At 41.9% G+C, this 17,686-nt stretch overlaps 1 protein-coding gene across 1 annotated transcript in view; it reads left to right on the forward strand.

Annotated features, from left to right (window-relative positions):
* PCMTD1 (protein-L-isoaspartate (D-aspartate) O-methyltransferase domain containing 1) overlaps positions 1–17,686 on the forward strand; it is a 67,653-nt gene that overhangs the window by 21,280 nt on the left and 28,687 nt on the right. The window contains exon 2 of the mRNA XM_049633714.1: positions 10,031–10,461. Within this exon, the coding sequence (XP_049489671.1) occupies positions 10,155–10,461 (307 nt within the window). The 5' untranslated portion in view covers positions 10,031–10,154. The remainder of the gene's footprint in view (positions 1–10,030; positions 10,462–17,686) is intronic.

Raw genomic sequence — 17,686 nt, forward strand, 5'->3', positions numbered from 1 at the left:
AACTTTATAGTTAACCTGTTTACATTTTTTATTTTTGTGTAGCAAATATGCTTAGACAGTTTTAGAGTTGTTACAGGTGCCATCGAGAAAATTTGATTTAGTAGCAGTATCTTCCAGGTGAAAAAACTAAAGCCGGGAAAGATAACAATTTGCTCAAAATTGTATGGTGTGACAAGGCCAGTCTTTGCATTCCACAGTATGATATGCAGGAAGAATATCTCTGGTGTGAGTTCATGTTCTGGTTTGTGATGGGAACAGATGCCGATCATCTGAACTCCCAAATTGTGGAATTTTGCTTTGGGGATATTCTTTATTTTTATTTGAATATTGTTCTTTGTGAACTCAAAATGTTTCAAATAAAAGAAGCCCAACTTTAAAAGACTGACCGGAGAGGAGCTGACAATGTATATGCTTTTCTCTCCTGCTTCCCTATTGATCTCATGATGTCCTAAGAGCATCGTTCAGCAGACCAGAAAGCCCAGTGTCGGTTTAGTATTCTGCCTCAGACTCTCCCTGAGCTACAGGAGGTAAACACCTCTTCTGTTTGAAAAGTTTTTCTGGGCTGCAGCTTCTGTAAGGAATTTTTTTTTTTTAAGTGTTAAGGTTGGTTAGTACAACACTTAATGTTTCTTGAAAAATTGAAGATGTTAAGCAGTAATCCTAAACTTTGAGGCAGTAATTCTCTGAGGATTTTGGTAGTTCAGAGATACGTGGGACTGCATATCGAGGGCATTTGGAGTATACTTGTGTGGTGTTTAGGGATACACATGTCTAATGGTGTACTCATAGAGGTTTTAAGAGGTCATATATTCAGATCTTAGAGTAAAAGGAGCGGAGGAGACTTTGGAGGTACATGGAATCCTGTAGTTTTCAGGGCGCCTGGGTGGCTCAGTCGGTTGAGCGTCCGACTTCGGCTCAGGTCATGATCTCACAGTCTGAGTTCGAGCCCCATATCGAGCTCTGCTGATGGCTCAGAGCCTGGAGCCTGCTTCCGATTCTGTGTCTCTCTCTCTCTCTCTCTCTGCCCCTTCCCTGCTCATGCTCTGTCTCTCTCTGTCTCAAAAATAAAAACATTAAGAAAAAAAAATTAAAAAAAAAAGAAATCCTGTAATTTTCAAAATTATAAGATTTCAGCTTGTCTCATCTTGTCCTTTAAAAATGTTTTATATTCCTCTCTCACCTTATATCCCATACCTTGAACTCACGTAAAGCCGCCTCCTACTGTTTTTTCCAGTCTTGTTTGAGTTTGCGCTGGTCTTCACTGCCCCCAGCAAAGGAGAATAGGAAAGTTAAAAGAATGAGGGGGGAGGTAGAGGGAAGAAAAAGGCATAGGAAGCAAGACTGGAATAGAATTGAGAATATAACTGAAAAGTCTACGTCTGTGAATATAGGCACCTTGCAACTTGATAAATATCAAAATATAGAACCTGGTTGCTTCTAAACAGAACTTTATTTTGTTACTTGAGACTGTGTAGTAGTGAATTGAAGGGTTGGGGAGGAGACGACAATCTTGAATTATCTTGAGAGAGTGGCTTATCAGCCGTCTGATCAGATGAAGATTCCAGAGTTCAAGAGAATTTAAAGGAAAAATACACTTTCACTTTGCTGTAGTTGTTAGGTATGTTCAAATTTGAAAGTATTTCCTGAAGTAAAAGGCTTGAAGTTGCTCTTACAGTGTATTTTTGTTATTTATTAAATGCTTGCTAACACCTTTACAACTGTGATGAATATTTTAAATATTTATTTTATCTTCGTTTTATTTGATCTTTATTATTGAGTTTACAATTTGGATAGAAAAGATGTGTTGAACAAAAGAAAACTATATGAGACAGCTACTTTTTGCTGATTTATGGAACAAATGCTCCATTAGAGAAAATTAGCACAGGTGGAAGTTAGCTAGTAAGTTACCAAAGAGAGTCTCGGTACCTGCCTGCTTCCTGAGCCCGTGTAAGTGAGCACAGAGGGCAGCTGGTCCTGATGTGGGCCTTGTGGCCTAGTTTATGGCCCAGAGCATGACAGAAGTCACTGCATTGGTTTGTGTTTGTTTGTGGTTTTGGTTTTTTTGTTTTTACATTAACGCCTCTCAATCAGTTTACATGTGAAGGGGTGTATTATTCCTTTCCCTTCTGTATACACTGTAACTTGGCTTTTCTTTAGGATTTACATTTTCACCCTGTACTTCTGTCTTCAGGAGGTCACCAAGTGATAACGTCACTAGATTTCAGAATTGACACTTACTTTTTTGTTTCCCTTTTCGGTCCTTTGTTTAAAAATGAACGTTTTGAATGTGTCTTTTTTTGTCCTAGATGTGAAAGAAAGTGAATTATTTATTGGACATGTGTACATTAGAAGTCTTATGCGCAGTGCACTCTTTACAAATTTATGATGCAGTTAATATTTTTCTCATTTTATAGACAAGGACAACTGAAGATCACAGGTTAGACTTTTGCCTGAGGCTGCATAGTCAGTACATGACATCAGATGCTTTATTTCCACTATCCCATTCTTCTTTTGGAACCCAGAGTACTAGAGGGGAGGAAAAAGGAAATTGGAGAGAGGGAGGGAGATCTGAATCTTCTTAGCTAAGGGGATGAAAAGTTTACTTTTGAATTATGAGCCAGGAGCCTCTTTGCAAATTGTTCTGTTTCAGAAGGGTTTTATGGCTTGCCAAACTGGATTTGAGTTGTGGCTCAGCTACTCATAAGCTCTGAGCTTTGGTCTCCTCATTATAAAATGAAGTTAGTACTTCCTCATAGAGTTTTGGTGAAGAAATAGAGCCCAGAGCCTGTATGTAATAGAGACATAGGAAATTGCTTGTGTATATTATCACTAATAAAAAAAAATTAAGATGTGTATTTATCATTGGATATAGACTTACCTGGATGTTCTCCCAGTAGCTTTGGGCGCATGAGTAGTGAATCTTTAATGTTGGAGGAAAATATTTTCCTTCTGCTCTTCTAGGTTCTTTGGCTTCTCTGATAATCAAATTAATATAAGACAGATTGATGGGAGAAAATTTGAATTGTATGGGAGCCCCACAAAGACAGACCCAAGGAGAAGCTGGGCAGTTGAGGTTTACATGCCATCCATCCATCGAGAGCTACGAAGTGGGATAGGGGCCTGGGAGGTCATAGGGAGGTTCACGGGATGGTAAGAGCAGATATTCGTCCTGCTCTGCAGATGGGTCAAGAAAATTAAAAAAAAAAAAATGGCCTTGGTAATAGCTTTCTTTCTGGGCCCACCTCCTTAGCTAAACTCCTTTAGGTAGTTTAAAGAGAGGTAACAGTTTTGCTTTAGGCTGCTGGGTCTTGATTGCCTTCAGCTCAAAATGGTCTACATGCCAAAGTGGTACATCTCAGGGAGACTTGTTCTGAACCCCTTCATTAGTCTGTTCCTCCCTTTTCTTTCTTTTGTTGTTCTGTATTTATATCTCATCAGATCTGTTTGCCATCACTGAGAAGCACCCCCCCCCCCCCCCCGTGTCTTTGCACACTCAAAACAGGCTTCGCGTGGCTCCTCTGATCTTTGAGGCGTGAGGAAGAACGACCCTCTGCTCATGCCCTCAAATAGCGTGTTGTCCTTTGGATGACTAATCTTCTTTCCCCCAAAGCGGGTGAGCCCTGTCCTCACCTTTGCAGAGAACGGAGCAGCAAGCAGCACCTGGCTGCCTGCCCCTGGTCGCTAGGAGGGAAAGAGCGTGAGTCAGCGTTCACTGTTCCCCAGCGCTGTGACATCTGTCCGCCATCTGTTTGCCGCCCGCCTCCTTTGACTTGTTTTTAACCTTCCGTAAAACATCCCTAAGGGGCCTGAAAGACACCGTAATATTGAACTGGGCCTTCTGTAGATCTTCCCCTAAACCAAATACCTTGAAACCACATCCCTTATTTTGAAAGACTGGCAAGCAACTTTTGGGAACACCTTACAGATCATCTCAGGTGAGCTCGTGTGAATGTACGCACCCTGTTGTATTCCCCCGAACCCCAGCACGCATACGAGAAAGAAAGTGCCAAGGAGCGAAATTGTGTTCCGTGAGTTGATATGGTGACTTCGTTCTCAAAAGATCTGACTGCGTGAGCTGTCCAGTCTTCTTTTCTGACGTTTCTCTATTCTGCCTTGGTCTTTTCTTTTTCTTCGATTCCTTAGTTTGCTTTTATTGTTTAATGTAGGACTTGACCATTCCCATTTCTTTCTTTTCCATGTTTGGAGAGAATGGCAGGAGTGGGGCACCAAAAAAATGTGATCAAAGTCACAGAGGTGCCCAGGCATGGACAGACATTCCTGCACAACTAGAACTCAGCTGTCCTCAAATGCGGGTTTGATGCCAAAATGGCAGGGAAATTAGAGCTCTGGGGAACCTTAGGAATCCTAGAATTTAGCCCCTTCATTTCACAGGTGAGGAAATGATGTTCTGGAGAGCTGCCCAGAGCCATACAGCAAAGTTTACCGGTGGGACCAAGGCTAGACCTTAGTCTCTTGACTTGCATTTGGCACTTTTCCATGATTGAGGTGGAATTATCTCAGAATTAACAAACGACAAACACTTCTGTGACTTAATGCTGCGATGGTTTTTTAATAGTGTTTGCTTGACTCATAAAAAATGAAGTGTATTTCAAGTTAGGGAATTATTATTGAATTATCACAATATTCGTTACAGATTTTAACTTACTAACTCTTCACATACACATTAAGTGTGATCCAAAATTCACTGCCCAGCAGTCAGCGGGGGGACTCATTATATTTTGGTGCCTCCATGCGGTGGGATAGCACACCTGGATTTTGGAAGAATTTTTGATGACGTGAAAATGCTTAAGACCTATTTGGCAAAAGTTTGAAATAATAATATTACTACTTTTGTTAATAAGAAAGCATATATGTGCTTAGAAAGTGAATATTAACAGTGGCTCTTTAAATATTAGGGTTATGAATCATTTTTATTTTACTTGGTTTTCAAATTTTATGCAAATGCACATATTTTTATAATTGAATCTGTCAACGTTATGGAAATGTGATTTATAATAATTCATTTTCCACCCACTTTTAGGAACTGTATGATAAAATGACTTACCTTTGAAGCTCTGTGGTATAAATTGTTAATAATCTCTTTTTTGTTCTTTGATTTTTCTACCATAAACTATTTTATTAAGTGTATTTTCCTTCAGAAATTATTTTCTATGTGTCTTTAGATTCATCTGGTCTAATACACACACACACACACACACACACACACACACACACACACCCACCCTTTTTATTCAGCTTTACTTGTCAGTTTTGTTCAAATAATGCATGTGCACAATTTAGAAAGCCAAGTGATCCCTTGAAGACAAAGCCTGGCAGTTCATGGCTTCACTCGTTTCTACCTGGAGACTCACACTCCACAGGGAACTTAATGTGTTCAGCTCTTTCATGGTAAGGAAGTTACCTCTGCATTGCTAACTAAGATCATTCTTTTGCTCTTCTTCTTAAATATTTAGACAGCGTTTAGTTTCCGGAATCACAGATAAGGTGTTAGCTCCCATATCCCTCTTTATCTCTTCACCTCGTCCCTCTCATCCTTCCTAGTGTGCTTAAATGACTATTCACGTTAAATGTTTTTTTGTAATGTTTTTATTCATTATTGAGAGAGAGGGAGTGAGCAGGAGAGGGCCAGAGGGGGAGACACAGAATCTGAGGCAGGCTCCAGGCTCCGAGCTGCCAGCACAGAGCCCGACGTGGGGCTTGAACTCAGGAACCGAGAGATCATGACCTGAGCTAAAGTCGGATGCTTAACGGACTGAGCCACCCAGGCGCCCCAGCGACTACTCACATTAAATCAGCCACTGTGTTTTCACTATTCCGACTGTATAAACATTGTCTTCCCCAGACCAAATAACGAATTGTAATTATGTTCTCTTTCTTTTACAGTTTTGGTTTTTACTTTACATCTTGTTTTAAAATTAGTCATACAATATGTCTCTCATCTCAAAAGCCTTTGCTGGCTCCATTGTCTGCGGGAGGAAGTCCAAGCGCTGTGCGTGTGTGTGTGTGTGTGTGTGTGTGGCCTGCAAGCTTCCTTTTTCATGTCTCTGAGTCGTTCTTGCCTCACCAAGCACTGCTTCTATTCCTGCGCTTCAGCTCTGAGCTATTATTTGTAGGGCCTTACCAGGGGCAGGCGCATGGCCTCTTGTCTCCTTGTCTTTTCCACATGTTTTGAATACTTTTCCTTCCTTCTGCCTTCTTGCTTACCCGGTCTTCCACCTTCAGGAAAACTTTCCTGTCCTTTTATTGCGTCCCCGCGTCTGGGCTGAGTGCTCCGTAACGTCCTTGCACGGCTCTGCTTATCCCATTTCACAGTTTTGCATGCCAGCTCTTCTCCAGACTGATCTGTGGTCCCTCACATTTCCTAAGATCCTTCAAGGGCCTGAGGTCAAGTACTGGGTTTTTCTATAACATGTGAAAACACCTACTAATGTTTCACATAACAGCGGGACATGTGGGAGAAATAGCCTTAGGGCATACCACTGAAAACCTGTGCAGCTGTATAACCAGGTTACTGACAAAGACGGACAAAGATAATAGCAATCCTCATAAGATTTCTAGCATCACAAGAAGGGCATCACAGTCCTTCAGTCTTTCACAGCCTTAAACCCCAGGGTTCATCTTCGTTTTGAAATTTAGGCCCTAGAAGACAGTTTGCTTATGGATATCATTTTATTTATTTTCATATGTATATTTTCATCAGAATTTTAAAATCTGAACCTGGATATAGCCTTAATTCATATGTTGTTTTAATTCAGGGACAGTGTCTTATCATTTTTTTTCATCTGCATTCATAGCTTCCCCAGACCACTTGAAGTAACTGTGACAGCATCTACCTTAGAAGCAGGTCCTCTGTAACTTCAGCTTTTTGCTGAAAGTTTTCGTAAGTTGCTAAGGTGTCTCTGTCATGTGCATAAGCTTGTACCTTGCTGTCACTTCACAGCATGAACATGCAGACCACCATGACTGTTACCCGCACATCCTTACCTTACATCTTGTTTAAGGAAACATGATGCATTGCGGTGATTGCTCCTCTTATTCCAGAAAACCTTTCCTGATCACCTCCCTCCTGGATACCCTACAGCTTTGTGTTCAGAAGTGTTTCTTTCCCATCAGACCAGAGTGTCCTGGAAGTCTGGTTCAGGTCTTGCGCTGCTCCTTCTTGACAAGGTGATGTGTTTCCCAACTTTCCAAGTACCTGCTCTCCGGTCTGTTGCAGTAGATCAGAAACACAGATTACACTGCACTCTCTGAAATGGAAGTGTAATTCTCCTGCCCTTTTAATCTCCCTTCCTTGTTAATACCTGCGGCTGACTCTGCTGCATCAAGTAGATGTTCTTAAATTAGATTCAGCTCATGGGTTTGTAGGAACTCAGACTCCTTCTGAAGCTGCGTAAAACTTTTCCTTCATTCATTTGTCAATGAGAAGGACCAAAGTATGATCGGATTCTCAAAAGGATCCAGGCTTAAAAAAAAAAAAATCACTGGCCGACGGGATAAAGGTCTTAAGGTGATCGAAAGTACCCAGCTGCGTGTAGTTTCTTAAAAGGGTCATCTACTCTGTCGCTTTAATACCAGCCATTTCCTCAGCCTTTGATTCCCTTAGTCCTTTAACTGTGTTACCCAGTCTGTGCCTTCTTGAGAAAGCTCTCCTGGGTTCCTGGATCCACTTTGCTTTGGGCTCCTGTAGCAGCAGTCACATGCATTGTAGTATCCCAGCCAGGCCTTTACAGATTGTTTCTACTTGAAAGTGGGCAAGGGATCGCCTTCCTCACAGGCTTAGCGTAGCTTTTAACGAGACCATGTGTTTTAACGAAAACACTGAGTACGGTACAGGGTCTGTCAGCAAATGGGAACAGTTCTTACTGGTTTGATTCTTCCTCCTGCCTTTCTCACCACGAGTGAGCACTTCTGTGTAGTGAAGTCAACATTTGTTTGTTTGCTGTGATAAGTTGGGACAGGTTAGAGTCCAGAAGGACCTGAGAAGGATTGGGTCACTCCTTAGCCCTGGAAGCAAACGGAAGGGGAATAGTTTTTCAAACTAGTAAGATACAGCACTTCGAGGAGAGCCATCAAATGTCTTCAGAGTCACAATTAGGCTTCATAAAGTCCTGTGATAGGTGCCACGCTGGGACTGATGAGCTGCTTCCAGTTCAGCGTAGCCACTTTTTCTTCCATCCCGGGAAGGCATTCACTCTGAGTACCAGGTGAAAAGTCAGCCTACGCCTAGAGGCCGTGTCGTGAAAAACAAAACGAAACAAATCTCTAAATGCTAGAATTTTGCTCAGCGAGTTAAGATGCTTGGGTTAGAAAGGGGTGCCCAAACTAAGACTGTGGAAGGAAGAGCACGTTGACGTCTCCGTGTGCTGCGAAGTCTACTCATTGAGGATGGTGCTGTAAGCCCATGTGTTTTTCCAGTTACTTCTCTTTGGGGTTGTGGGGGCATTGGAGCCAGCCAACTCACTTGTCGAGGTGAGTTTCCATAAGTTAAATAGTGTGACATGAGTTCACAGTATTTCCTCTGCTCAGAAAGTTTAAGGAGATCACAGGAAAAGACAAAAGAGGACACAGACAGTGGGGACAGGGCCTGGTGAGGAAGCTGTCCCTGGACTATTGGGACAGTTCAGTCACAGAAGTCTGAGAACCCTGAGGAAGCTCGAGGCCTCAGTTGCTCTTGTACTCAAAAGTCAAGGGGCGCCTGGGTGGCTCAGTCGGTTAAGCATCCGACTTCAGCTCAGGTCACGATCTCACGGTCCGTGAGTTCGAGCCCCGCGTCGGGCTCTGGGCTGATGGCTCAGAGCCTGGAGCCTGCTTCCAATTCTGTGTCTCCCTCTCTCTCTGCCCCTCCCCTGTTCATGCTCTGTCTCTCTTTGTCTCAAAAATAAATAAACGTTAAAAAAATAAATAAATAAAAAATAAAAGTCAAGAGCGAGGGTACAGCCCTGCCAGGGTTGGCTGTCAAAACTCTTGTTTTTGGCTACGGGCATTTCATTTCTCACTTTCCCTCCCATGACTTATTAATTCAGAAATTAGTTGTTACGTGAAATTCATTTATTAACCGTAGTTGAATCAAAGATTAAATTGTGTATCATGATGATGTGTTAAAATTCTTAGTTTATCAAGTTGCACTTATGTTTTCATTTGAAGATGCTGCAATTTTTAGTTGAAGTTTATTGTACCTGTGTGTAACATGTTCTGGTGCTTATGCTATTAAAGTTTTTAATAAAATTGTGGTCTCCTTATTTATCACCACAGGGTTTACCAAATAAAACACTTTAACACACATATGTTTGTGTGTGGGTGTGTGTATTTTAAACGTGTGGGAGTTTGTTTTAAAGTGGGTTTGTTTTGTTTTGTTTTTGTATTCAGTGTTTGGGTAATTATGTTGCTTTGTGTTAACATTTTGAATTTATGTGGTGCACTGAAGATTTTTAGCATTTAGGTGGTAGTGGATTTTTAAGTTTAGGAAGTTTTAAGTCAGTGAAGTAATTCATGCATGTTAAACTAGACTCACCATACTCCGAAGGCTGCCTGCCTTAATGCTTAAGAGCATGGTTTCTGGAGTCGGAAAGACCTGGAACTGTGTCCCAGAATTGTCGCTTTCTAGAACAGCTCTGTTCAGTGTGGCAGCTACTGGCCACACGTAGCTGTTAAGCACTTGAAGTGTGGCTGGGGTGCCTGACTGATTTTTACATTGTATTTAATTTTACTTAATTTAGGTCTAAATAGCCACCTGTGACTAATGGCTACCATATTTGGCCTTTCAGTATGAGGTGACTTAACTCTTCGGTGTCCAAGATTTGCCACAGGTACAGAAGAGATCGAACTTAAGCTACCTTTTGTGGTTGTTATAAGAGTAAATAATAATCTTGAGGAACTTAACCCTATGTCTGGAACAAAATATATCCTTGAAAAATGGTAGTTATGATGACTATTATATATTTACTAAACTGGAATTACTTTTCCTTTGAGCATTAATTTAAACCTGTTTATTTTTATTCTTCCCTTTCAGGATTAATTTATTTTTGGAAATCAAGTGCAATATTAAAGGGAAAACAAACCACACTCCATTATTGGAAGCCATTTCTGCTAATTTTATTACATTTTAAAATTTATGATTTGATTTGAATACTATCATGGGAGGAGCTGTGAGTGCTGGGGAAGATAATGATGACTTAATTGATAACTTAAAAGAAGCTCAGTATATCCGCACTGAAAGAGTGGAGCAAGCCTTCAGAGCGATTGATCGCGGAGATTACTATTTGGAAGGCTACCGAGACAATGCGTACAAAGACTTAGCCTGGAAGCATGGCAACATACACTTGTCAGCACCTTGCATTTATTCTGAAGTTATGGAAGCGTTGAAACTTCAACCAGGATTGTCTTTTCTTAACCTGGGAAGTGGAACCGGATATTTAAGTACAATGGTGGGCTTAATTTTAGGTAATTTTATTTTTGTGAAATTTTATTTTAAAAAGTAAGCTGAGTTTGTATAACTGTTTATGATTTCCAGGGTTTGTAAATTTGTATACCTTTGACTGTATATACTCAATAGAGTAGTTCTCCTCCTTACTTGAGTGTGGAAACACAAAGCGGTAGCAGTCTTTTCTTCGTCTCAGCCCTGACCCTGAGAGGCAGCATGTGCATTTCATCCTAGACTGAAGAAGTCCTCGGAAGTGTTTTTCAGCCCCCGGTCATCGTCTGTTCAATATTGGACAGCCGGTAGGCAGAGAGCTCAGGAGTCTCGTGTAATCTATTTCAGGTGAAGGGCTGTGATTGGCGGCTGGCGTAGAGTTTCTTGGTCCTCTGTGTCCCATTTTAAAGGGAAGGGTGCCAGGTTTCTGATAGAGACACGGGAGTGGGTGTAGAGGGGGTGTAGAGTATATACATGGCACTGGTGAGGCCAAGGAAGGGATTGGAGAAAGAAAGTACGTGTCAGTAAGCTTGCGGAGGACATGCTGTCTGTTCCGTCAGGCGTTGTTCGTGGTGTAAGTATATAGCAGTGATCCAAAGGAACAGATCTCTGCCTTTGGGAAGCTGGCTGGGTGGTGGTGAAAGCACTTTACGTAGAGTACCTCATTTAATGATCCTAATCATCCTGTGATGTACGTACCATTAGGATCCTGCGTATAAAGGTGAGTAAACTGAGGCACAGAGAGGTTGACTGACTTGCCTCAAGTCACATGGCTGTGAAGTGACACCTGGGAAAGACAGAATGTGGGTTGAAAAAGCATGGATGGAGGAAAATATGCTCTGAGACATGATGTTGATGGAAACAGCCATTATTTTTACCAAGTGCTGCTACGTGACAAACATTGAGGTAGAACACCAAGGCCCGTCACGTAGACTCTTGCCCTGGAGTTCACAGACTGATGAGAGTGGAGAGACTTGAGAAAATCAGCAGTTTTCATCCAGTGTGATACATGCTATCGTTGAGGCATGTGCTCAAGTTGTAGTGATGAGACGGTGATTTAAAATTCATTCTGAAGTGATGGGGAACCATTGAAGGATTTTGAATAGAGAAATGAGTATACTCTCATAGGGGGAGTCTGTGTCTCAGGGTGTGGGACAGTCCTGGTTTATCCCTGTTGTCCTTGCATCAGTATTTATAATGTCCTTTTCTTTCCTGAACTGCCCTAGTTTGGGCAGCCAATTATGTAGTTCCATATTAAATGACTTTCAAGGCATTTTCAGGCCTGAAATTCTCCTTTCTTACACACTGACTGGCTCCTTACTTTCTCTCCTAGTCCTGGAACCTGCAATCCAGCTCATAAAAAAACAACTGAGTCAGTTCGTGATACATGATACAATCTAATAAATAAAACATTCTGTTTTATCCCACAACCGATGAGTATGTTTTTGATACGGGATGGTATGTTAAAAAATGGTGGCAAATTATTAATTTTTACCAACAAAGAAGTTTAGCAGCTTACATTTAAAATTGGTATTCCTGCCCTTCCTGAGACAGGACTTTCTCAGCAGGTTGGGGACCCCGACCTTTTTGAAACAGTGCATTTTTTGGCCAGCTCTGGCAGCTTTAGGCTGGAGTCTAGGCCTCACAGCCTGTCTGGCCAGTTTCAGAGCACCTGTTACCCTCTCTTCCACTTCTCTAGCCCTGTCAGCTGGCTCCTGCTGACGGAGGTCAGTCGTAGCGCAAGGGCTGGGGGGAAGGCAGGTCATAACTAGTTAGCAACCTTGCTAGCAGTGAGATTGCCCTCTTGAACTCTACTCAGTCTCCTCTCCAGGAGATTCATTTCCTGTGGCCAGATAGATGCATCTGTAGGCTGATCTCAAGCTTTATTGTGTCTTGAATGCCTACCTCCATACCAGAGGGCAGCGTGGAGAAACAGACCCCCGTGTAAGTGATCCACGGTGCACTAGATGTTTTCCTCCTGTTACAAGGCTCCAGGGTGTCATGGTCTTTAGTTACATGTATGACGATGGTTACTGGACATTATGCCAGGATTTATCTGTGTCTGACAGAGTCAAGGCCAAGATAAAGTTCTTCGTGTTTTGATGTGGAGTAGTCCTTTGGTGACGAAGATAAAAGCACTCTAAAGAAGGAAAGGCAGAAAGCAGAGTCTGTAAAACAATGATTATAGCTAATAAATCTTGGATTGGTCTAGCTTCTGAGGAAGCCTAATCTTTTTACCCCTGCCTCTCCGTTTTTGGTTTGCTTTGTGAGTGCTTTAAGCCAGGACAATGGAACTAAAGAAAGTCGCTTCTACGTGCCCTGTCATTAACCCGAGCATGGCGAGTCGGATTTGGGTCTGTTGCTTCATAGTGACCTTATTACCAGAAGCTCTGTCCTTATTAAGTAGCTAACATCACGGCTCTGAGCCATGCTTCTCTCCCGGTCACAAGATGAGGGTGACAGGTGCTCACCATAGGCAGTGGTTCTCCTCCGAGGACACACCGAGCTTGATCTGGAGGAGTCCTGGCTGGCGCCCGGAGAGTGCGGTGCCTGTGGCTTGGTAAATACAGATGAGAAAAACGCTCGTTGAGGAATTTCCACCGCCACTCCAGAAACACACCTGTAGCACGTAGGCTACAGTCTGGCGAGAGCTTTTGTTCAGTGAGAGGAAGTTAGGTTTTCTTAATATCAGCAAATTTCTCGTGGCTGAAGCAGTTGTTCGTAAATGGAATGTGTTTTTGCTCCAGACGTGGAGAACGGATCACTCCGGCTCCTAATGTGCCTCATTTAGACAACTTATTTCACATTAAAGATAAATTCTTATTCCTCTGGCTTTTCCTGAAGTCTTCTGAGAACTAAAGACTGACACAAAGAATCAAGTACTGATTCCTCCTCTCAGTGCTGTCTTTTTCATACCTATGGAATCCCACTGAAAAGCAGGGTGCAAGAAAAGGGCTCCCAAGTCCTCAGTTTCCCAGAGTTGAGTTATAACTATCAGATCTATGAAGGCAAATCGATCCTATGATCTTTCTAATTCAGGTGGGGGTGGTTCTCCATTCCGATCCTCTTTGCTTACGTATTCCCTCCAATTTTCTTACATAACCCACGATGTAAAAGCTATAGCTTTCTTACGAAACTTAAAATATCGGGGTTCATCCAACTTAATGTTTTCCTCGCCTAGTTCCTGAGTTAATAGAAATGACTGCAGAAACGGCCAGAATCATTCCAATGCTGTGTTTGCCACTACCTCAGCTTACAGTACTACTTCTTAAAGGTAAAACAGTTGGCCAGCTTATGTGCTTTACAGGCAACTTCCTGCCCACACTGTATCGCCCAGTTGCTGATGAGTTAGGCTACGTGTTGCTGTCACGTCTCTGTACTCTTTTTCTGTTTACCAGAGGACATTGAATGGTCCTCCTTCAACTGCCGTGAGATTGCTTTGACTTGAGATGCTCCAGTATTAGCTTTCATTTTAGCCCCCTTCTCTCTTTAATGAGGTATGATTTACATTACCCCATTTTAAGTGTACAGTGAGTTTTAGTAAATTTGCAGTTATGCAAACAGTATCATAGTCCAATTTGAGAATACTTCTATCACCCCCAAACATCCCCCATTCCCAGTTGAATCCACTTCCTGTCCCCACCCCAGCCCCTGGCAACCATTCGTCTACATTGTTTCTATAGATTGTCTTTTCTGTACATTTCATATAGGTAGAATTATACAACATATGGTCTTTTGTGTATGTTTTTTTTCACTTGTCCTTATGTTTTCAAGGCTGTAGCATGTATTAGTACCTCATTCCTCTTTTATGGTTGAATAATACGTTATTACATGGGCATACCACATTTGTCCATTCACCACTTAATGGACATTTGGGTTACCACTTTTTAGCTATTAGGATTGATGCGGTCATGAACATTCACATGGTGCAGATCTTTGGGCATCCGTTTTCATTTCTCTTGAGTGGATTCCTAGAAGTGGAATTGCTGGGCTCTATGGTAAATTTGTTTAACATTTAAGGAAATTGTCAAAGTGTTTTCTAGAAAAGTGGCTGCACCATTTTCTATTCCCACAATGTACGAGGTTCTGGTTTCTTCACTTCCTCACTGATGCTTGTGTGGTGTTTTGTTTTCTTTTTGTAATAGTATCATAGTGGGTATAAACTAGTATCTCACTGTGGTTTTAACTTGTACTTCTGTAGTGACAAATGATGTGGAGGAGAATCTATTCCTGTGTTTTTTTAGTCGTACCCATGTTTTTAGTTAAATGTCTTCAAATCTTTTCCCCATTTTTTAATTAAGCTGTTGGGTGTTCTTATTGATGTCTAAGTGTTCTTTACACAGTTTGGATACAAATGCTTTATCAGAAATACGGTCTTCAAATATTTTTTTCATGCTCTTTTAAGCCCCTCTTTTAGGAATCTATTTTGGCTCACTTTAAGCCAGAGATGAATCAGGGAAATCCAGAGTGGTCTTCAGCCCCCGCCCCCCATTCTTTTTGATAAGACAAAACACATTCTGCAGGTTCTCAGTGTTTGCTTTAGAATATATTTTGTATTAAACCAAACCTCAGTTATTCCTCTATCCACCCCATCCCCCCGCCATTTTTGTGTGAGGATTGGTTTTTTCTTTTTCTTTTTCTTTTTTTTTCTTTTTTTTTCTTTTTAGGAGTTACAAAGGCTCTTGGCATGTGCTTTATTTTGGGCTCTGAGCAAATCTGTTTTGAAAAGAACCATTTATTTCATTTAGGCTACTCATATTTTCTGAATTCAGTAAAACTCATCGCTGTTTGAACTGTTCCTTCTTTGTCCCAGTTAGGCTTCTGTGCATCTTCTGCCCACATACCCTGTCTTGAGCTGCCGTCACTAGTCTATATTTTAGGGCTCTTCCCTGTTTTCACTTATGGTTGTGGAGTGGAAGTCATTACGAATCTCAACCATCTCTTTCATTTTTACTCCCTCTAAAAATCAATACCCAGGTGATTTTGTGTTTATGGAATATTACTGCTAATTATTATAGGGCAACAAATAGTAATACAAACATCAAATATTAGGAAACTACAGATTTTAGAAATTTTACAAAGTTTTCATAGTAATTTCTGGTTATATTTCCTCATACTGTTCTTCAGAGTGCTAAGGCAGTCCCCTTGGTGTGGAAAATCTTAGGTTGTTCTTGCATATCTTGAGTTTGTATTTATCTTCAGGATCAACTCTCCCCAACTCAGATTGTCTTTGTTTTACAGTTAGTTGCTCCCTATTATTTGTGAATTTGCTACTTAAAATTTATTTGTAACTCTCAGATCAGTACTTGGTGGCTTTTGAGGTCATTTGTGCACAAGAGCAGAGGCGTGAACACTTTGGGTCACTCTGCATGTTCCTTGCTGGGGTGGACGGGGGACAGCTGTGCCTTCTTGTCACAGCTGGCTTTTAGAGGAGCCTAGCAGATGAAGACAGAAGGGGACGGTGCAGCACAAGCAGCTCCTCTGGTTCTGGAGCCCGTGTTTGGCCCCTCCTGGGATGCTCTCGGGCAAACATCTCTTAATAGTTCGGAAGCTCGTTTTCGCTTTTGTAAAATAAAGCGAACAAGCAGGTTGAGTTTTTAGGTTTTAAGATTATTATGTGTTTGAGGTATGTGTGCGTGTGTACGTGTCTCCCCTACTAGAGTGGTTCGGCACTTGGTAATTCAGTGTTTGCTGAACTTTATAGAACATAAACTACCGTAAGTTAGGAGTGTCAACCCTGTGTTTCGGAAGATTACTTAAGCTTTCCGAATTTGTCTCTTTATGTGTAAAGTAACTTGTGAAGACCTCACAGGGTAGGAGCTGGTGCCTATTCCCTTCCTCTCCTCGTACAGTTTTCCCTGAGCGGACTCGGTCGGTTGGACTGAGCACGTAGATGAGAGCCAGAGATCGGCTCGAGTCAGCAGGGCTACTTGGCCTGCTGGAGTTCCTGATCCCTTCTAGAACCTGTCTTAACATTCTCTTGGAGTGTGGCTTCTGCAGGGGTCGGCTCAGCCACCCTCCCACACCTTTGGCATTCAAAGATTCTTTCCCTGGATTTCAAGTCTCTTTCCACTGCCTTTGTGAACACTTTTCCGTCCTGTTAGGGAAGCTGATTTGGCTTTGGATAGCGAAGGGTGAAGGGTGGATCTTTTCTTCTGTCTTCGGGTAACATCCATATACAGAGGATTCACCGGTTTCTAGCACCAAGGCCTGGCCCGTCTCCTGAACTGGGGACACTCTTGATCTTCCGGGCTGGGCCAACACACCGGATGCTAAATACATGGTGCTTAGGGCACATCTCTTGGGTGTGCACAAGATTCCGGAAGTGTGGCCTGTTTCCGGCTCGGGTCACCGTCTCTTACTCGGTCCCACACGAGGCAAACAGTTCACGTTTTCTTCTTCCTGTTGTTGCTCATTCTGGTGAGAGGTAGCTTTTTATTTTCTACCCCAAATTCTTCCAGGTGGAAACCTGGACATCAGACTCTCTTCGCTCTTTCATCAGTTTTTGTGGAATGGGTAACATACTGGTAGGGTTAAAAAATGTCCAGCGAATCGAAAGGTATACTCGAAAAGGTTTTCCATTTCTCTCCATTTTGTCTAGTTGGTGGGTCCCCACTTCAAGAATAACTTCATGGAGTTGGGGACACCTCTACTTTTGCATGATACTCACATGATTATACAGATAATAGCTGACTTGAAGTCATAATCTCCTTCGGTACATGAAGGAAAGTATGTATTGCATTTTAGAAGATTCCCATCATAGCTAACGTTAACAGACTTCTTTTGAATGGAATGTCCTTCCCTCAGTCTTCCTTGGAGTGCCTCGTTCTGCGGTGGTAACAGATAAAATAGATTTGCCGTATACTTAATTAAGCCTTTTGCCAGTATACTTGATATTTAAATTAAGACATGAAAAATACACATTTTAGGATTTGTGTACATCATTTGCTTCCGTCCGAGTTGTGAGCCTTTTAAGTTTGGGAGCGTAGGTACATTTTTGTACTTTTTTATTCCTTCAAAGGTATTTGTTATATTCAACACTGTGGTGGCTGCTGAGGATCCAGCAGAAAACGAGACCCACCCTGTACACTTGAAGTTGTGCTTCTCATTTCTGAACTAGCAGTAGAAGCATTGTTGTCAGTTTCACCGGCCCATTCTTCATTTAGTTCACTGTTTGTTGTGTGAATTGGTCACCATGCTGGCCCCAGTGTATCTTCAGGTATTTCACAAATATGCAGTGCAGTGAAAGAGCTG

The sequence above is a fragment of the Panthera uncia genome, chromosome F2, assembly GCF_023721935.1.
Source record: "Panthera uncia isolate 11264 chromosome F2, Puncia_PCG_1.0, whole genome shotgun sequence".
Lineage (NCBI taxonomy): Eukaryota > Metazoa > Chordata > Mammalia > Carnivora > Felidae > Panthera > Panthera uncia.